Source organism: Aquarana catesbeiana, linkage group LG13 (assembly GCF_042186555.1).
Source record: "Aquarana catesbeiana isolate 2022-GZ linkage group LG13, ASM4218655v1, whole genome shotgun sequence".
Taxonomy (NCBI): Eukaryota; Metazoa; Chordata; class Amphibia; order Anura; family Ranidae; genus Aquarana; species Aquarana catesbeiana.
Genome location: NC_133336.1, coordinates 136370076 through 136392061, shown reverse-complemented (window position 1 = coordinate 136392061; position 21986 = coordinate 136370076). Strand labels below are relative to the sequence as shown.

Genomic DNA, 21986 nt, shown 5'->3' with positions numbered 1-21986 from the left:
GCACCATTTCAGTAAAGCGATAGTCAACTGGATATTCCATTGTGTATGTCTGTCTTTAATAAGCAAAGAAGTAATGCAGTAAAATTCTTCATAGTAAGAAGTAGCTTGCTTTAAAAAATGCCTGGATTCTTTCCTAAATGCAGATACTATAACTGGATACTATTCTTTATAGGTAAAGTTGATCCAGGGAATATCTGATGGCCTCTCGGGGGATCAGAAAGGAATTTCTTCCCCCTCTGGAGCAAATTGGATCATCCTTTATTGGGGTTTTTGCCTTCATCTGGAGCAACTGTGGGTATAGGATTGTGTATGACCCCCCCCCCCCCCCCTTTTATTGGTTGAACTAGATGGACTTGTGCCTTTTTTTCAACCTAACTATCTATGCAACTGTGTAAAATTCATCATCATGGACTCTTCTGCAGGAACAACAGAAAGGTGCTACTGAGGTTAGCTGCAGTACCGGGCAAGAGACTTGAAACAGTGTACAGCACAAAGTGCATTAGCATGTCAATTAATTATCTAATCAAAACTGTTATTACAATTTGTCAGTCATTGTTAGAATATAATTGCCAATCGCCAGTGCTATCATAATTATTAACAGGAGAGTGAATTTAGCAAATCAGCTTAAGTTTCACTGGTGGGGCATTATGCTTCACACTGGTAATCACATCTAAGGCTTCATTCACACAGACAAATAGGCCATGGTGTAGTAAGCATCTTGAGAAAAACTTTGCCTGGAGCCCAGGTGTGATCGGACAGCCATGGCCAGGAAGCCTGTACAAAGCAATTACAGGCTGTCAGCAGCCACAGCAGTCTGTGGGTGGGTGATAGCTCCTGGACAAAAGTAGCGCCATAGACAGTTGCGGCCACGGTCAGCCTGTCATGCACGGACTCCTGGTAGTGGCTATCCTGACACATCTGGGAACCCTGGTGTATTTTTTCAAAAGATACTGGGTGCACCAGTATGCAAGCCACAGGATGGCCTAGCCGGCAGTGTTAATTGTTACATCAAATTTTGATTTAGTTTTAGTCATAGTTTTTTTGACTAAAATGCCATTTTAGTTTTAGTCATCTGAATTGTTTTAATTTTAGTTGTATTTAAGTCAACTCAAATCTCCAGTACATTTTGGTCAACTAAAATCTAATGCCGCGTACACACGAGCGGACATTACGGCGGACTTTGCCCGGCGGACTTTTCGATGTACTTTCCGACGGACTTTCTGAATGAACGGACTTGCCTACACACAATCCACCAAAGTCCGTCGAATTCGTACGTGATGACGTACGACCGGACTAAAACAAGGAAGTTCATAGCCAGTAGCCAATAGCTGCCCTAGCATGGCTTTTTGTCCGTCGAACTAGCATACAGACGGCGGACTTTTCGACCGGACTCGATTTCAACGGATAAATTTTAAACAAGTTTCAAATCTAAGTCCGTCCAACTTTTGAGAAAACAAAGTCCGCTGGAGCCCACACACATCGAATTGTCCGACGAAATCCAGTCCGCCGGGCAAAGTCCGCCGTAATGTCCGCTCGTGTGTACGCGGCATAAGGCTGCATTCACACATGATCATGGGTTGAATCGCTGCAATTCCAAATGACTGCAAAACACGTCACGAAATTGCAATGCCATTACTTGTAATGGCACCCCATTTGTCACGCGGTAAATCGCAGCGCATGACGCTGTCACCCAAAGGAATCTCATGTTCCTTTTTGAGCGATAAGCGGCGCGTGTTGCGAATGCAGCACAACTATCACAATAAAATCACGGCTCGATTGGGGTGTCATTCGAAGTAATGGCATCGCAAACGTGTCCTGCGTTTTGCAGCCATTTGAAATTGCAGGGTGGAATCACGGTGATTCTGCCCGCGATCATGTATGAATGCAGCCTTATTGGTTAAGTTGTAATGCATTATTTAAAGCGGAGTTCCGCTTAAAAAATAAAATTAAAATAAAAGTCATCTGGGACCTGTGACGTGTTGCCGAGTGGAAGGGGGGAGAGGTGATCTTCCTCTTCCAGTGCTGCGGTGCGCCAGGAGGAAGTGGGAGCTGGAACCCTTTAAAAAGAGGGTATCCACTCCCCCCCCCCCCCACCCCAAAAATGACATGCCAAATGTGGCATATCAGGGGGTCACCTTCCCTTAAAGCAGAAGTTCCATTTTTGGGTGGAACTCCACTTTAAGCATTTCTCTAGAATTGCCAAACTCATTATACTAAATACTCCTGGAGCAAGAATCGAATAACATGTTATTATTTATGGTATTAAAAAAAAAAATTAAAAATTGTGTTTTTTCACCCTAATGCATCCTATGCATTAAAGTTAAAAAAATTCTGTCACTGAGCAGCCCCCCAGTTTTACTAACCTGAGCACGTTCGTTCCCACGGCGGAGACGCACAAACCCTCTCTGGCCGGGGTCTCGGCTCTTGATTGGATAAATTGATAGCAGCACAGCCATTGGCTCCCGCTGCTGTTAATCAAATCCAATGACACGGGCGCCGGGGGGCAGAGTCCGGCATTCTGCGTCTATGGATGCTTGATAATCCCCAGGGAGAGCACTTCTCCTAGGGGGTTTTCCGATGCGGGGAGGAGCCACGAGCGCCGTTGGGGGACCCCAGAAAATGAGGATGGGGGCCACTCTGTACAAAACGAACTGCACAGTGGAGGTAAGTATGATATGTTTGTTATTTTAAAAAAAACTAGGGTTTACAACCCCTTTAAGGTTTGAACTACAGACACAAATTTAGCCGCTGTGATATATAACGTCTTTATAAATAAAACCAAGTTTCTTAAACAAACAAAAATATTGCTTTTTGAAAAACAGAACAACAACTTAATTAAATTAAATTAAAAAAAAAAAAAAAAAAGAAAAACTGCTGTAATGCCATTGCACATATTACCTGAATATAATGCCAACATTAAATATTAAGAAAAAAATAAGAAAAGCCTTTTTCTTAATTTTTTTCTTTCAGCAGCTTAGTAGATGCCCCCTTTATTCTTATGTGGCAGTGCAATACGTTTCAAATTTAATGTGCTATTATTAACCACTTGACTGCCGCCCCCCCCCTTTCGGCAGTAGGATTCGTTAGAGAACCGTTCAGTACTAAGGTCCAGGCCAATGATTTAGGGCTTGGACCTGCTGATTGGTCCTGACGAATGAAATCCTTCCCCTGCCTGTGTAAGTGAATAAATACAGATAGGGGAAGTGATGTCACGTCTCCTCGTGAAGTCTTTTCTACACTAACACCAGTACACATAGGTACACTTGTCACCCCCCAATCGCCCCCCCCCCCAAGTTAACCCCTTCACTCCCTGTCACTGTGTCACCAATTGCAGTTTTCAGAATTTTCACTGATCACTGCATTGGTATCATTTGTGACTGTAATAAGTGTTAGGGCAGTTAGTAGTAGGCCCAGGTAGGTCTAGGGTACCCCCCTAAAAATGGTTTAACCCCTTGATCACCCTCCAGTTAACCCTTACACCCCCTGTCGCCAGTGTCACTAATAGATCTTTTTTTGTGATCGCTGTATTTGTGTCACGGGTGATGCTAGTTATCCAGTTAGTTGATTCGTTTCACCGTCAGGTTTTTATACCATCAGGTACCCCCATATATTACCTAATAATGGTTTTAACTCCCTGATTGCCCCCTAGTTAACCCTTTCACCTCTTGTCACCAGTGATCACTGTATTAGTGTCAGGTGTGACGCTGGTTAGTTTGTTTTTTATAGCGTCAGGGCACCCGCCGTATATTACCCAATAAGGGTTTAACCTCCTGATCGTACAGAGGGTGATATCAGTTAGGTTTTAGCATCAGTCAGGGTCTGCGTCGCCCCAGGCAGCGTCAGATTAGTGTCAGTATCGCCAACACCCACGCACGCACGCACCATACACCTCCCTTAGTAGTATAGTGTCTGAACGGATCGATATCTTTGATCTGATCAGAACTATATTAGCATCCCCAATAGTTTAGGGTTCCCAAAAATGCAGTGTTAGTGGAATCAGCCCAGATACCTGCTAACACCTGTGTTTAGCCCCTCCGCCCTGCCCAGCCCAGCCTACCCAAGTGCAGTATCAATCGATCACTGTCACTTACAAAAACACAACACATAACTGCAGCATTCACAGAGTCAGGCCTGATCCCTGCAAACGCTAACAGTTTTTTGGTAGCATTTGAAGCAGCTGCTGACAGTCAGGAGCTCTTTTTCCTGCGAGTCTCACTCCTGCACCAGTAAATTTAGAAACCAAAATGTCAAATCGAAGGTACAGTAGTGAAGAGGCCTACAGGTTTCTGAGCATGACAGATAGTGAAGAGGAAGTAATTCGTCTGTTAGATTCAGGCTCAGAATACGATCCTGTAGACGACAGCGGCTCCATAACAGATAGCTCTGACAACGAAGATGTGGTCCCTGCCAAGGTACCCGACCCTGTTCTTCTGCTGTTGTTGAGGTGCAAGAACTGCAGGGCTCTCGGGTGGAGCAGAGAGCCAGTACTAGTGCCGCTCATCCTTCCGGTGAACTGGCAAGCACCAGCGGCCTAGTACACCCTGGTCGTAGTCAAACCAGCACTGTAGTATCACGTGCTGACTTGGCGAGTCACATAAGTGCAGTTTAAGCTGGTGAGGTGGCTAGCACAACTAATGTCCCGCAGCCACCAAGAAGACAAAAGACAGGCCCGTCGAACCCATAGTGCCCTTCCTGCTGCATTTGCCAATCCTAATTGGGAGCCCACCACTTCTGCAGCACCCATACTTCCCCCATTCACTGGCCAACCCGGAATTCATGTTGAACTAGTTGATTTTACGTCACTTGATTTTTATTCGCTGTTTTTCATGGAAGATCTCTATACATCTATTGTGGACCAAAGCAATTTGTATGCTGGTCAATTCATCGCCGCTAATCCCCATTTGACCCTTGCCAGAGATTGGAGACCTATTACGGTCTCCGAATTTAAGACCTTCCTGGGCTTATCCCTTCTCATGGGCATAACCAAAAAGAGTGAGTTGCGGTCATATTGGTCCACTGACCCAGTTCGGCATATGCCCGTGTTCTCTGCCTCCATGGCCAGGGCACAATACGAGCAGATCTTGCGATTCATGCACTTCAATGATAATGAACTCTGTTGTTCTCGGGATGACCCTGGATACGATCGGCTCTACAAAATTCGGCCCCTCGTAAACCACTTCAACCAACAGTTTGCGGCCTTGTTTACTCCCAATTAAGTTATCTGCCAGTTATTCCAGAAAGAGGTCATCACAGCCCTTCTGTTTCCAGACGGTGCTTCCCAATCCAAATGCAGTAAACCGGCTGCAGGAGAGGCATTTTCCCTATGTCCTCCCTGGTACCCCTACCCAACGAGCCCCCCAAAGAAAATGTCATGTCTGTAGAAACCACGGATATAGGCATGACACCCACTATTATTGTCCCTCCTGTCCTGACCATCTTGATCTTTGCATTGGTGAATGTTTTGAATGCTACCACACACTAGTGAAGTACTAGCATAGGGTACAGCACTGCACAGACCAGGACACACTTTCACAGGGTCTCCAAAGATGCCATCGCATTTTGAGAGAACCAAAACTGGAACCGAACCGTTACAACCACTACAACCGTTACAGTTACAAATAAAAGTGTAAAAAAAATTAAAAAAAAAAAATATATATAGAATTTAAAAAAAAAATAGTTGTTTTATTGTTCTCTCTCTCTCTCTATTGTTCTGTTCTTTTTTTACTGTACTCTACAATGCAATGTTTTATTGTTACTATGTTTTATCATGTTTGCTTTTCAGGTATGTAATTCTTTTACACTTTACTGTGTTTTATTGTTAACCACCTTTTTGTTTTCAGGTACGCCATTCAGCTGCAGCACTGATTTATTCATCTTCATCTTTATTCAGCTCCCACAATACGTAAATCAGTGACTCCAGCGCTGTAGAAGGTGATTTCACCATCACAGTTAAAAAAAAAAAAAAAAAAGAGAGCATATATGCCGAAGCATGGGGGCAGGGGTGGAGGAGCGGTTTGCCCCTAACATTAGGGGCAGATTGGATTGCCCCCATGCGTTGGCATATATTTTTTAGGCACAGGTTGCGTTAAAAAATGTTTTATTGTATTTGCTTTGCAGGTATGGTATGTCTTACTATTATACTGTAATGTTACTTTGTTTTATTGTTAACCATCATTTGCTTAGCAGGTACGCCATTCAGCTGCTGGACTGATTTATTAATCTTGACAGCAACAGCGTTTGCTCTCACGATACGTAAATCAGCGACTCCAGTGCTGTAGGAGGTGATTTCACCACCACAGTTAAAAAAAAAAAAAAATGGTGCATGTATGCCTATCATTAGAAGTGGGTGGATGAAGGGCGGTATTCTAATGGTGGGCATACCCACCGATCAATCTCTTTTTTTCATTCAGCTCACAGGCTTAGGTTTAGGTATCATCTTAGTATCATTCTTTTCAGCCAGCGGTCGGCTTTCATGTAAAAGCAATCCTAGCAGCTAATTAGCCTCTAGACTACTTTTATAAGCAATGGGAGGGAACGTCCCCCCCCCACCATCTTCCATGGTTTTCTCGTACTCTCCTGTCCCAACATGGAACCCGAGAATGCAGCCAGTGGTTCCACCAGCTGACCATAGAGCTGATCAGAGACCAGAACGGCTCCAATCATCTCTATGGCCTAAGAAACCGGAAGCTACAAGCATTTCATGACTTTGTTTTGCCGGATATAAACAGCACCATTGGGAAAGCATTTTATCACACCGATCGTGGTGTGGTCAGATGCTTTGAGGGCAGAGGAGAGACCTAGGGTCTAATAGACCCCATTTTTTTTTTTTTTAAAAAGAGTACCTGTCACCACCTATTGCTATCATATGGGATATTTACATTCCCTAAGATAACAATAAAAATTATAAAAGAAAAAAAATGTAAAAAAAATGAAAGGAACAGTTTAAAAATAAAAGAAAAAAGCAAAATAAATAATAATAAAAAAAACACCCCTGTCCCCCCTGTGTTCATGCGCAAAGGCGAACGCAAGCGTCAGTCTGATGTCCTATGTAAACAGCAATTGCACCATGCATGTGAGGTATCACCGCAAAGGTCAGATCGAGGGCAGTAATTTTAGCAGTAGACCTCCTCTGTAAATCTAAAGTGGTAACCTGTAAAGGCTTTTAAAAATGTATGTAGTTTGTTGCTGCTGCATGTTTGTGCGCAATTTTAAAGCATGTCGTGTTTGGTATCCATGTACTCGCCATAAGATCATCTTTTTTATTTCATCAAACATTTGGGCAATATAGTGTGTTTTAGTGCATTAAAATAAAAAAACTGTGTTTTTTTATCCAAAAAAATTACATTTGTAAAAATCGCTGCGCAAATACTGTGTGAAAAAAAAAATTGCAACACCCACCATTTTAATCTGTAGGGCCTTTGCTTTAAAAAAAATATATAATGTTTGGGGGCTCAAAGTAATTTTCTTGCAAAAAAAAAGTGTTTTCATGTAAACAAAAAGTGTCAGAAAGGGCTTTGTCTTCAAGTGGTTAGAAGAGTGGGTGATTTGTGACATAAGCTTCTAAATGTTGTGCATAAAATGCCAGCACAGTTCAAACCCCCCCCCCAAATGACCCTTTTTTGGAAAGTAGACACCCCAAGCTATTTGCTGATAGGCATATTCAGTCCATGGAATATTTTATATTTTGCCACAAGTTTCGGGAATATTACACTTTTTTTTTTTTGCACAAAGTTGTCACTAAATGATATAATATAATGATATACAAACATGGCATGGCTAGCCTAGCCATGTACAGGACCCCAAAAATCAATCACCGCCTTCAGGCTTTCTAAGGGGGTAAAATGGTGATTTCATGGACATTTCAGGGCCTCCGGAGGCCCTGAAATGTCAAGATAGCACAAGCTCCCCCCCCCCCCCCCCCAAATGACCCCATTTTGGAAAGTAGACACCCCAAGGTATTTGCTAAGAGGCATGGTGGTGAGTATTTTGCAGATCTTATTTATTTTTGAAAATGAAGAAAGAAAATAAAAATGTATTTATTTTTCTTTTTTCAATTTTCAAAACTTTGTGACAAAAAGCGAGATCTGCAAAGTACTCAAAATGCCTCTCAGCAAATAACTTGGGGTGTCTACTTTCCAAAATGGGGTCATTTGGGGGGGGGGTGTGCTATCTGGGCATTTCATGGCCTCCGAAACTGTGATAGGCAGGAGTGAAATCAAAAATGTACGCCCTTAGAAAGCCTGAAAGCGATCATTGGTTTTCGGGGGCCTGTACGCGGTTAGACTGGCAAAAAGTCCCACACATGTGGTATCTCCATACTCAGGAGAAGCAGCAGAATGTAATTTGGGGTGTAATTCCACATATAACCATGCCATGTTTGAACAATATATCATTTAGTGACAACTTTGTGTAAAAAAAAAAAATGTAATTTTCTTTAAACTTGTGGCAAAATATAAAATATTCCATGGACCCAACATGCCTCTCAGCAAATAGCTTGAAGTGTCTTCTTTCCAAAATGGGGTCATTTGGGAGGGGGGGGGGGGGGGGTAGATTTATGCTATCTTGTCATTTCATGGCCTCTGAAACTGTGATAGGTAGTGAGGAAGGGAAATTACCATTTTAAGCCCTTAGAAAGCCTGAAGGCGGTGATTGGTTTTTGGGGTCCTGTACACGGCTAGGCTCCCAAAAAGTCCCACACATGTGGTATTCCCATACTCAGGAGAAGCAGCAGAATGTATTTTGAGGTGTAATTCCACATATAACCATGTCATGTTTGAACAATATATCATTTAGTGACAACTTTGTGTAAAAAAAAAAATAATTTTCTCGAAAATTGTGGCAAAATATAAAATATTCCATGGACTCAACATGCCTCTCAGCAAATAGCTTGAAGTGTCTTCTTTCCAAAATGGGGTCATTTGGGGGGGGGGGGGGTTATGTATCTTGTCATTTCATGGCCTCTAAAACTGTGATAGGTAGTGAGGAAGGGAAATCACCATTTGACGCCCTTAGAAAGCCTGAAGGCGGTAATTGCTTTTCGTTTTCAGGGTCCTGCACACGGCTAGGCTCCCAAAAAGTCTCACACATGTGGTATCCCCATACTCAGGAGAAGCAGCAGAATGTATTTTGGGGTGTAATTCCACATATGCCCATGGCATGTTTGAGCAATATATCATTTAGTGACAACTTTGTGCAAAAAAAAAGAATACAAAATTGTAATTTTCCCACAACTTGCGGCAAAATATAAAATATTCCATGGACTCAACATGCCTCAAATAGCTTGGGGTGTCTACTTTCCAAAATGAGGTCATTTGGGGGGGGGGGTTCTGCTATCTTGTCATTTTATGGCCTGCGAAACTGTGATAGGTAGTGAGGAGTGAAATCAAAAATTTACACCCTTAGAAATCCTGAAGGGGGTGATTGGTTTTCGGGGTCCTGTATGCGGCCAGGCTTCAAAAAATGTCCCACACACGAGGTGTAATTCCACATATAACCATGGCACGTGTGAGAAATATATCATTTAGTGACAACTTTGTGTGATTTTTTTTTTTTGTCATTTTTCAATCACTTGACAAAAAAATAAAACATTCAATGGGCTCAACATGTCTCTCAGCAATTTCCTTGGGGGTGTCTACTTTCCAAAATGGGGTCATTTGGGGGGGGGGGTTGTACTGCCCTGCCATTTTAGCACCTCAAGAAATGACGTAGGCAGTCAAACTAAAAGCTGTGTAAATTCCAGAAAATGTACCCTAGTTTGTAGACGCTATAACTTTTGCGCAAACCAATAAATATACGCTTATTGACATTTTTTTTACCAAAGACATGTGGCTGAATACATTTTGACCTAAATGTATGACTAAAATTGAGTTTATTGAATTAAAGTATAAAATATAATATATATATTTTTTTTTTTTTTTTCAAAATTTTCGGTCTTTTTCTGTTCATATCGCAAAAAATAAAAATTGCAGAGGCAATCAAATGCCATCAAAAGAAAGCTCTATTTGTAGGAAAAAATGGATGCAAATTTCGTTTGGGTACAACATTGCATGACCGCACAATTACCAGTTAAAGCAGCGCAGTGCCAAATTGTAAAAAGTGCTCTGGTCATTGAGCAGCCAAATCCTCCGGGGCTGAAGTGGTTAAAGGCTGGGGTGGAATTGTGTTGCTGATTTAGAAAAGACCAGCAGAGGTGCCAAAGAGATAGTATGAATACGTTTAATGTGTGAAACTGCATAGGAAAGGGAAAGCATTGATGGGAGCCTGCGTCTTGTCGCCAATACAGCTTGCCAATGGAGTTGGGGGGCTGGGGCTTTAACAGACAGGCGGTTCCTGTTTTCGTTTGTTGACGAATACGGGAATTGTTCTTCGGCATTGTTTTCATCAATTGACTTGATTCAAATTTTATTTTCATTTGGTTTTTGTCACTTAAAATATGCAGCTCATGAAAATTATGATGAAAATATTTCCGTTGATGAAATAATGCTGCTAGCTGGACAACCACAAACAGACAGGAACAGACAAAGCTGTCAGTACACAGCAGACAGGGTCATATCCAGGAGAAACAGGATACACATACAGACAGGATCAGTAGCTGAAGCCAATGTATTAGGCCTGGCTTGTGAGGGTGGAGCTCCTAAATAGCTACAAACACAGAACAGACGAGACACAGGTATATGTTGGATTCTTTTAATTAAACCCATCTATCTCTCCAAAACTGTATTATTGTTTTTAATGTTAGTGAGAAGCCAAAGACAAGAAAATGGTTTGGATGCCCCATGTGATATATTTTTGGCACTACATATGACTTAATTTTCTGTTCATCTCAATTAGATTGTCTTAAACTTTTCATGCAATTCCTTTTATATATACACTCACCGGCCACTTTATTAGGTACAACTTGCTAATGCTGTGTTAGACCCCCTTTTGCCTTCAGAACTGCCTTAATTCTCAGTGCCATAGATTGAACAAGGTGTTGGAAACATTCCTCAGATATTCTGGTCCATATTGACACGATAGCATCACGCCGTTGCTGCAGATTTGTCGGCTGCATATCCATGATGCGAATCTCTAATTCCACCACATCTCAAAGGTGCTCTATTGGATTGAGATCTGGTGACTGTGGAGGCCATTGGAGTACAGTGAACTCATTGTCATGTTCAAGAAACCAGTTTGAGATGATTTGAGCTTTATGACATGGTGCATTATCCTGCTGGAAGGAGCCATCAGAAGATGGGGACACTGTAGTTATAAAGGAATGGACATGGTCAGCAACAATACTCAGGTAGGCCATGGCGTTTAAACGATGCTCAACGGGTACTAAGGGGCACAAAGTGTGCCAAGAGAATATCCTCCACACCATTACACCACCACAACCACCCAGCCTGAACCATTGATACAAGGCAGGGCGGATCCATGCTTTCAAGTTGTTTATGCCAAATTCTGACCCTACCATCTGGATGTCATAGCTGAAATCGAGACAATATTTTTCCATTCTTCTATTGTCCAATTTTGGTGAGCCTGTGCGAATTGTAGCCTCAGTATCCTAATCTTAGCTGACAAGAGTTGAACCCGGTGTGGTCTTCTGCTGCTGTAGCCCATCTGCTTCAAGGTTCCATGTGTTGTGCGTTCTGAGATGGTATTTCGTATACTTTGGTTATAACGAGTGGTTATTTGAGTTACTGTTGCCTTTCTATCATCTCAAGCCAGTCTGCCCATTCTCCTCTGACCTCAACAAGGCATTTTTGTCCACACAACAGCTGCTCACTGGATATTTTCTTTTTTTCGGGTCATTCTCTAGAGTTGGTTGTGCGTGAAAATCCCAGTAGAGCCGCAGTTTTCCAAATGCTCAGACCAGCCTGTCTGGCACCAAAAACCATGCCATGTTCAAAGTCACTTAAATCCCCTTTCTTCCCCATTCTGATGTTCAGTTTAAATATCTGCAAGTTGTCTTCACCATGTCTAAAGGCCTAAATGCACTGAGTTGTTGCCATGTGATTGGTCAAATCTTTCCTGAACGTGATTCTTTCATGTCTAGGAGAGGGAGGTTGAAGCTCCCCTAACCACAGCAGCTCATAAACTAAACTAAAACCCTAAGTGTACATTTACACATAGGCTTTTATGGAGTTGAGTTTAGCAGCTTTGGCAAAAAAACACCAAAAGCTCCTAAACTCAAGTTTAGGAGCTGTAGTGTACATGAAGCCTTAGAAGGATTGCCTAAAAATATATTTACTCCACCTAGCAGGTTGGTTAATTGAGCAATTTGGAGGACAGAATGTGCTAATATGAGGGTAAAAAGACTGTTTTGTTGGTTTATATGCTCGATCATAAAAAAAGAAAATCTTTAGTAGAAAGTATCTCCCTCTAGTGGCTAGGAATTTCCTTTTTTTTTGTTAAGTTAAAATTGGCAACTCTATTACTAATTAAATGCTACACCTTGTTTTCAGTTATAAAATAAATTGCCTACAAGGTGTAAGGTTAAAACCCTAGTAAACTGAAAAACTGGAAAGGACAACAGACTATAAAAAGATTGTTTAATAAAATTGGGTGGGGTGGAGGGGGGCTAAAACAGACAAAGCACACAATCTCGGTCGAAGGATTCACCTAAATAACCACTCACCATTAAGTGTGTCTGAGACTGAACCAGTAACAGATGCAGGGGAGTTTGTCCCTCTAGATTGCTGAGCCGAAGAAGAAGGGTCATCCACTATCACCAGCATGTCATTACTGCTCTCATCCATTGCAATCGATCCTGTGTGAAGTTCACTGCTGATGGATATCTAGTCATCAAAAAGAACAGAACTAGTAAGGATACATTCGCACATGTGTTTTGTCATTGTGCATGTTACAGAGGCAGGAGTCTACTGATTTCTGCTGCTGGATTTGACAGCTGCAAGCAGCTAGTTGAGATCCCCGAGCCTCAACAGACAGACTGTCAACTGCTTGCAGCTGTCAAACCCAGCAGCAGGAATCTGGGATTTGCACTGTGGCAAAATTCATGTGTGAACTAGCATCAATTGTATTAACTAGCATTAATATTCTGATGCACAATTATAATACTAATCAATCTGCACTACTATAAATAGAAGATTTTCCTGATAAGATCAAGTTTCAGATCCATTTTTTAATTAATATAGCAATCAAATGAGAACTCTAGGGTGATAACTGTATTTTCTAGCCCTAAATTTTGCTATTAATCCAACTGTATTTTCATTGTCAACACGTACAACTTGGGTCTATTTTCCAAACTACACTGACCTCACTGAAGGGACTTGGCATTGCGGAATCCACACTGATGAAGGAATCTTCTCCATCAGCAGATAGGTTTGAGTTATCAGCTGAGGGAACGAAAGGAATAACCAGATTAACTCCATCTTTCTTTTTTCTTCCATCAATCTCATCTTCTTTCTTCTTCTGTAAACACATAAATAAGAAAGCTTAAATGCAATATATTAAAAATGTAACATGGTATATATCTGCTATAGTAATCATACAAACATAAGTATTGGAATGGTTCAAAACAAAAAACGTGAACTCATAGCAGTAGGTGAAGAGAAAAATAAAATTACCTTTTCTGCATACTTTTCTCTTTTTCGTTTGCGCTCTTTCACTTTGTTGGTCTCTTCTTGCTGCCTCTTCTCCTCTTGCCTCTGGCGCACTGAAAACAGAACATACTATATAGGTAACTGCTTACATATCAATCAACATCGCAACTAATAATTTAGAACTCTCATACAGCTCTTATTTTCAACAATAACATAAAGACCTTTTAACATTTTAACCACTTAAATCAGGGTGCCAATCAAAGCACTGGTTTAACAGTTATTCGTTCCACCCAGCACTGTTTTCAAATGGCACCTGGTTTCAGTGACAGTGGTGAGTCTAGAGGGGAAAGTGTGTTCTTGCTGTAACCACAGCCAGTTAGTGATTGCCATGGTTCAGCACTAAGGCAAGGCGCCGAATTGCTAAAGTTCTGAACCTGTGATTCTGCTAGTGGAGAGTGTTGATAGTTTCAAAAAACTTTTAGATGAGAATCTTAGCAAACGCAATATACAGGGATATGGAAAAATAGGATTTTTATTACAGCTTACCTGTAAAATCCTTTTCTTGGAGTACATCATAGGACACAGAGCCTTAAATAATTACTTAATGGGGTTATAGGCCACCTTCAGGTATTGACACTGATAAACCCAATCAAAGGAAGTTTACTCCCTATATAACCCCTCCTCCTTCCAGGAGCACATCAGTTTTTGTAGCAAAGCAATATACTTGTATCCCAAAAAAGAAGGGAGGGACCTCTGTGTCCCATGATGTACTCCAAGAAAAGGATTTTACAGCTAAGCTGTAATAAAAATCCTATTTTCTTTATCGTACATCATGGGACACAGAGCCTTAAGTAATTACTTAATGGGATGTCCCATAGCAATGCCACATGAAGGGTAGGAGAAAACAACCCACACCCAGACTTGAGGATCTATACTGCTGCTTGCAGCACACTGCGCCCGAATGCGAGATCCTCGTACCTCCTTACATCCACCTGATAAAATTTTGTGAATGTATGCACTGAAGACCAAGTTGTGGCCTTAGAGATCTGAGCCATGGAGGCCTGATGACGCCCTGCCCAAGAAGCACTAACCGACCGGGTAGAATGCGCCTTAACTTGAAACGGGGGAATCTTACCCCTTAAATCATAAGTTTAAATTATCACTTGCCGAATCCACTTAGCGACAGTGGATTTCAACGCTACCTGTCCTTTCTTAGGACCCTCCGGCAGAATAAATAAGACGTCAGTCTTACGAATCTGAGCAGTTTTCTTTAAACAGATTTTCACTGCTCTCACCATATCAAGACAATGTAGTGATCTTTCTTCCCTGGAACATGGTTTTGGAAAAAACAATGGCAGGACAATATCTTGTTTTGTGGCAAAAAACCTGGACGAGGGCATAACACCACTCTGTTCTCATGAAAAATCAAATATGGCTCTTTACAAGAAAGAGCAGCCAATTCTGAAACCCTCCTTGCTGAGGATATAGCAACAAACAAACTTCCTTGTCGGAAGGACTAGGGGAATCTGTTGTATTGGTTCAAATGGTTGTTTTTGTAACACAGACAAAACTACGTTTAAGTCCCAGGGGTTCATGGGAGGTTTGCGGATTAAGCAGCATCACCCCTTGTATAAAGCCCCGGACCAAAGAATGAGTAGCAAGTGGTCTTTGAAATAAGACCCATAAAGCTGAGACTTGGTCTTTAATAGTACTTAAGGCCAATTTCTTTTCTACCCCTAATTGTAGAAATGCAAGAATTCTGCCTAAGATATATCTCCGAGGGTGCCAACCCTTGGATTCACACCAGGAAATGGGCCCTCCACTGCCATCTTTATGATTTCTGCGTGCCATGACCTTCTGGGCCATGCTGGTGCCACCAGAAGTATTGGCTTTCTTTCCAGCTTGATTCTGCAAAGAAGTTGAGGCAGCAACTGAGTAGGGGGGAATGTATAGATCAGTGAGAACTGATCCCATAGGGTCACTAATGCATCCGTTCCGCATGCGAATGGGTCCCTTGTTCTGGCCACAAAGTTGACCAACTTTGTGTTGAACCTGGATGCTAGAAGATCCACGTCCGGAGTCCCCCATCTTTGACAAACAGCCTGAAATATGTCGGGGTGAAGAGACCATTCCCCTGGGAATAACTGCTGGCGACTTAAGTTGTCTGCCAGACAATTCTCTACTCCCAGAATGAAAATTGCAGAAAGGCATGGAACATTTATTTCTGCCCAAGTTAGAATATGGTTCACCTCTCTCTGTGCTGAGAGACTTTTGGTGCCCCCTTGGTGACTGGTATAGGCCACAGCTGTGGCATTGTCGGATTGAATCCTGAGAGGACAATCCCGTAACCTGAAAGTCCTCGGTTCTTGACCACTGTCCTTGGACAATTGTCTTTTCTAGTACTGCTCCCCAGCCTTAAAGGCTGGCATCTGTTGTTATCACTTTCCAGATGACTGGTCTGAAGGATTTTCCTTTCAGCAGATTCTGGGTTAATGACCAAGTGAGGCTTTGGGCCACTCTTGGGGACAGCCGCATTGGTAAGTCTAAAGCTTGAATTGTTTTGTTCTAAGCAGACAGAATACTGTTTTGCAACAGTCTTGAATGGAACTGGTCCATAGGGAACTGCTTCGAATGAAGCTACCATGGTTCCTAGCAACCTCATGCAGGGGCGAATGGAGGGATTGCCATTTGACCTGACCCTCCGCACCAGCTCTCTTATGGAATTGATTTTTGCTTGAGGCAAGAACACCCTTTCCTGGGCTGTGTCTATGATCAGACCCAAGTACTCCAGCCTTTTTAGCGGTATTAAGGAAGATTTCTCTAGGTTGAGAATCCAACCAAAACTTTTCAGATAGTTGGTTGTAGTGCGTATGCTTTTCTCCAAAAGAGTCATCGATTCATCTATAAGTAATAGATCGTATAGGTACACTATGATTGTTATGCCCTGTGCCCTTAACCTGGTTAGAGGTGGGGCCAGCATTTTGGTGAACACCCGAGGTGCTTTGGCTAGCCCGAAGGGCAGGGCTACAAACTGGAAATGCTGCTGTTCTAACTCAAACTGCAAAAACTTTTGATGAGCAGGAAATATAGGGACATGAAGTTATGCATCCCTGATGTCGATTGACGCCAGAAGTTCTCTTCCAAGAAGGATAGAAACTACTGACCTGATTGTCTCCATGCGAAAGGAGCGGATCTTCAGGAATTGATTTAGCTTTCTTAGATCTAGAATGGGTCTGATGTCTCCATTTGGTTTTGGTACCATGAAAAGATTTGAATAAAACCCCAGACCTTGCTCTTTTGTGGGTATCTGTATGATCATCCCTTGAGATCTTAATCGGTCTAGTGCCTGAAACAGAGATTGTTTATTCTCTGGTTGTTTGGGAACGCTTGTTCTCAGGAAACGAGATGGTGGAAGGTCCCGAAATTCCAGCTTGTACCCCAGCGTTACCATGGAGATCTGTCCTAAATTTCCTTTTTCCAGACTTCTGAAAATTGCAGAAGTCTTCCCCCCACCTTGGTGAGAGGGGGGTTGCCTCTTCATGATGAGGCTTTAGTATTCTGTTTTGCAGATTTCCTACCCCAGGGCTTCTTTTTTATTTTATTTATTTTTTTTTTTTTAAAGTGGTTTTGTTTTCAGTTACATAGTTAGTAAGGTTGAATAAAGACACCAGTCCATCCAGTTCAACCTGAGTGAGCACCCACAATTCTCCCTATCCCCGCACATATCATCCCATCAGGATGCCCATCCACTATATTATTATTTTTTTTATATATATATATTTAAGGTACCCATGTAGCGCCATCAATCTATGCAGCTCTCCACACACACCCACACCAGTCCCCACCCCCAAGGGGTCTGCAATCCAAGGTCCCCAACTCACATCCATACACCAGGGCCAATTTTTTGACAGAAGCCAATAAACCTAACAGCATGTCTTTGGAGTGTGGGAGGAAACCGGAGTACCCAGAGTAAACCCACGCAGGCACAGGGAGAACATGCAAACTCCAGGCAGGTAGTGTCGTGGTTGGGATACGAACACCAACCCTATTGCTGCGAGGTGAGAGTGCTAACCACTACACCACTGTGCTGCCCACACCCCAGGGCTTCTTTTGAGCCTGGGTCTGACCCTGAGATTTTCCTCTAGAGTCTGACTGCGGAGGCAGTCACTACTGCCTAGAGGCGGAAGCCCCTGGCGCAGGTGAAAGAGCCCGTTTAAATGAAGGGCGTTTATATTTTCTTTTGACTGGTAAAAAAGTACTTTTCCCAGCACAAATTGTCTTTATATATTTATCCAAGTCTTCTCCAAACAGTCGCTCCCCATGAAAGGGGAACCCAGTTAGGAGGTTTTTACATGGTGTTTCAGCTGACCAATTTTTCAACCACAGGATTCTGCGCATGTGTACAAGCATAAACGTATGCCTGGTGAATAGAGTCTTTAATGGCATCTATGGCAAAACATAACGCCTTAGGTAGTTCAGCCAAATCCCGAGCTTGTTGTGTAGGAAGCTCTCTAAGGGCCTGTTTAAATTGGTCCTTTAGGGAATGGCAGATACCTATCACGGCGACTGCGGGCTGAGTGACGGCACCTGCTATGGAAAAAGCAGATTTTAGCAGGGATTCCAACTTCTTATCTGTTGGATCTTTAAGCATCTGTGCATTGTCTGCAGGTACTTTCCATCTTTTGGAGAATTTCTCCTCCAGAGAATGAAGAATTGAAAACCTCTTAGGAAGGAGAAAATGTTTATCAGGTTTATCCCATTCCGCAAAAATAGGCTGTTCAAGTAATGCATGTGCAGGAAACGCATGCAAAGGATGGGTAGGTTTTAAAGAACCTAAGGAAGAAGCCAAGTTTTTCATGAGAGGCAGCATGAAAGTGGAACGAACCATTTCTGTAAGAGATTGTATCAGCAATTTTTCAGATTGAGAAGCTGAAAAAGGTTCATCTACCGTTGTTTCCTCTGCAGAAGAATCATTGGTTTGTTTCTCTTCCTGATCAATTGAGGGTAAAACCTCACCGTGTGCCCACTGTTCCCCTTGCAAAGCTGAAGCAGGGGAGGGGGGCCTAGTATGCTTCCTATTCATTTCAATCGAGGATGCAATTAAAGCTGCTAATCTTTCTTCCAGACCCTGAAGAGAGGAGAAAAGGGTATATTTAGTCATGTATACAGGTGCTGAGATGTGAGAGGCAGCTGCACCATCAATTTGCTCCAATGGCTCACCCTGAGTTGCCATAATTGGTAATTCAGGCGAGAATGACAGCATGGAAATACAGCTGGAAATCCCAATGCCTGGGGGTGAAACCTTTACTCTTTTGGCAGGCATAGTCCTAAGTACAAAAAACAGAGGCGCTATACACATTGCACTAAATCGCTGAAAATAGTCATGACTTTTAAAGCTGCTATAAAGTTCAGCCTAGTGCTGGAAAAAGAGTGTCCTTCCTGTATCAGGAATGCCAGTTTTGCAACCCACACGTGTCCCACAGTTCGTGTGTCCCTGTGTGCAGGCAGCTGGTTTCCTCCTCATCAGCAGAGGACAGACTGACGCAGCTGTATTTACCTGTTATTAGCCTGCCGTGCGTTTCACGGCACCTGTGTTAGGCCCCGACCCCTCCGAAAAAATTCCGTCACCTTTTTTATTTAAAATGTTTCCTGTGCCTGAGCGCTGCGTTTTTCGGGTCCCAGACCCAACACGAGAAGGGGGGGGAGGGGCGACACAGTCTCCTGCAGTGAGGCACAGACCTTTGTAAAAATACAGCCTACAGTAACAAACTATAGCGGTAAAATAGCGGGACCTTCTGCATCCGCCACAGCGGGGGGGTTAATGTAAGTGGGTGCAGCGCTGCTGTCCCCCTAACCCTCTGGTTCCATCAGGGGAAGTAAAAAGACATTTTTTGCAGATTTGTTTTTACCTTGCAAAATCTCCTTCCACACACTGTGCAACCAAACTTGGAACTGAGCAAACAGTGAGACAACAAAGTAAGGTATGTGCATAGACTCCATCTAGTGGAGATTTTAAGGCATGACAAAATTTTTCCTTAAATGAAAGAAAATGCATAGATATTTTTAATATCTAAGTTTCCTTCCCTTACCTTGTCCTCACTAGGGGCGTAACTACCACCATAGTGACCCATGCGGGCGCTATGGGGCCCGCAGCCCAGTGGGGCCCAGTGAGGATAAGAGCACCGCCGGCACAGTCTCCCAGCCAGGGGAAGAGAGAGGAAAGGAAGAGGCGAGCTGTCCGTATCAGCAGAGAGCTGAATTGCCCGATGTAAGAGCTTTCATTAGAACTTCCAGTGTTCCCGGGGCTCACGTCACATAGCTCCACCTTTTGGCCCGGTGCCTTTGATAGACAGAACGCCGATCCAATGCGGGACATGTGACATCATCAAAGGCGTCGGGCCAAGAGGTGGGGCTATGTAACAATGAGCCCCGGGAAGACAGGGGCTCTGCTGATCCGGGTGGCTTGCCTCTTCCTCTGCATAGGTGGGGCTGTATGGGGCACAGGCAGACCAGGCTGTATTGGGCACAGGTCATGCTGTATGGTGCACAGGTCACGCTGTATTGGGTACAGGTCACGCTGTATTGGGTACAGGTCACGCTGTATTGGGCACAGGTCACGCTGTATTGGGCACAGGTCATGCTGTATTGGGCACAGGTCATGCTGCATTGGGCACATGTCACGCTGCATGTGGCACAGGTCACGCTGCATTGACATTAGGGCAGCTGTGGGTGGGGGGGGGCTGTTTGCAGGGGGGCCCCATACAACATTTTGCCATGGGGCCCTGCGTTTTCTAGTTACGCCCCTGGTCCTCACCGCAGGATTTCGCTGAATTAACAGAAAATCCAACTTTCACCCATCACGGCGGGCAACATTTAGCAAACCTTCAAGGACTGGGTCCGTAAAAACAGGGGTCCAACTGCCTTGGGCCATGTACAAGCACCCCATCAGGAAGCTTGAGGTAATGTAACAAGACCTAAGCCCTGGGTTCCTGGGGTCCAGCCCTACAAAGGGGCATTATAGGCAAAACCTCATGCTTCGGATACGAGGTCCCAGTTACCATCCATCTTAGGCCTCTGGATGGATCTGGCTTCTTTTTATGGAGGAATTTAAATCCAGCATGGATCCCTCCCAGAGCTCCTCAGAGCACTTTTTCACTTGTGACCAACACCTTAGACACTGGCGAAAAAACTAATGTGCTCCTGGAAGGAGGAGGGGTTATATAGGGAGTAAACTTCCTTTGATTGGGTTTACCAGTGTCAACACCTGAAGGTGGCCTATAACCCATTAAGTAATTACTTAAGGCTCTTTGTCCCATGGTGTACGATAAAGAAATGGTAGTGACATACCCACACAGGTTGAACTGGATAGACTCATGTCTTTAATTAAATAGCACTCCAATGCAGCATAGCACAATAAATACTGCAATGTGTTTGAATGAAAAGTGTGGTGACATCATTAGTAAAGTTACTGACAATTAATGTGCATCCTGGTCTGTGTCTGCCCTGCTTCCCTCTGTAGCTGCAGATCATTACAATAGTGATCTATTGCATGTTTGTTAAAAACAAATGATAATATTATAAGTGCTCTGTTGCTGCTGAGGTGCATGTGGCTGGTCCAGGTTTTGGAAAATAAATTGATTTAAAAAATAATAAATAAATCAAATAAAAAGGTCCCCTACTCTGAATAATTCTCAGTGACCAAAAATTTCAGATGCTCTGAATGACATCTCCAATTACTTTCTTAGAGTTAAATACTAAAGCAAGCGTAACCTCATTCAGAATTTTAATAGTTGCAAACCTGTGAAAATGTCTCAATCGTGCCAATTTGTCTGCCAAACCTGGCTTAATGTTATCTTAATTTTATACTACACTATATTAACAGATTTTGCAAACTGATTTTTTTTTTTCCTGTGCACATTGCAACATAATGTTGAAAGGGGGAAAAAAACTCAAAAAATGAAAACACTGAGCTTTATCCTTATGTGACATCCACTTAGTCAGAAGGCTTCACTGGTTGTATTGTTTTAGAGTATCTAAAGCTATGCAAAAAGCATTAATGCTGGGGTGAGAAAAATTATACAAAAATGCATTGTTTTAAATATGTTCCTTATATTTACATAATTAAATCTTGGAGATAAAAATGTGTATCCAAATCCGCTGCCAAAATAATGCATCTGTCCTGAAAAAAATCAAAGATTTGTCCAAAATAAAAAAAACAAAAAAAATACTTAAGAAAAGCGTCAATAAACTCACATCATTAAAAAATATCAACACATGCTGTTTTACCAGCTCTTCATACTCACTATAAGATTTGTTTTCTGTATTTATCAGAACAGTTTTGGCAGCTAGTGCACATACTCAGTTTTTAGTGTATTTTTTACCCTGTTCATTTCCACCATATCACAACTGAGCAGTCCATGTACCATAGAGTCACACATGTGGGCA

At 42.7% G+C, this 21986-nt stretch overlaps 1 protein-coding gene across 2 annotated transcripts in view; it reads right to left on the bottom strand.

Annotated features, from left to right (window-relative positions):
• The window catches only part of INO80 (INO80 complex ATPase subunit), a 357091-nt gene that overhangs the window by 1697 nt on the left and 333408 nt on the right, over window positions 1–21986 (bottom strand). For both annotated transcript variants that reach the window (XM_073609688.1, XM_073609689.1), the window contains exons 32-34: window positions 13566–13654; window positions 13255–13410; window positions 12617–12776 (exon numbers count right to left, since the gene is read on the bottom strand). In XM_073609688.1, the coding sequence (XP_073465789.1) occupies window positions 12617–12776; window positions 13255–13410; window positions 13566–13654 (405 nt within the window). The remainder of the gene's footprint in view (window positions 1–12616; window positions 12777–13254; window positions 13411–13565; window positions 13655–21986) is intronic.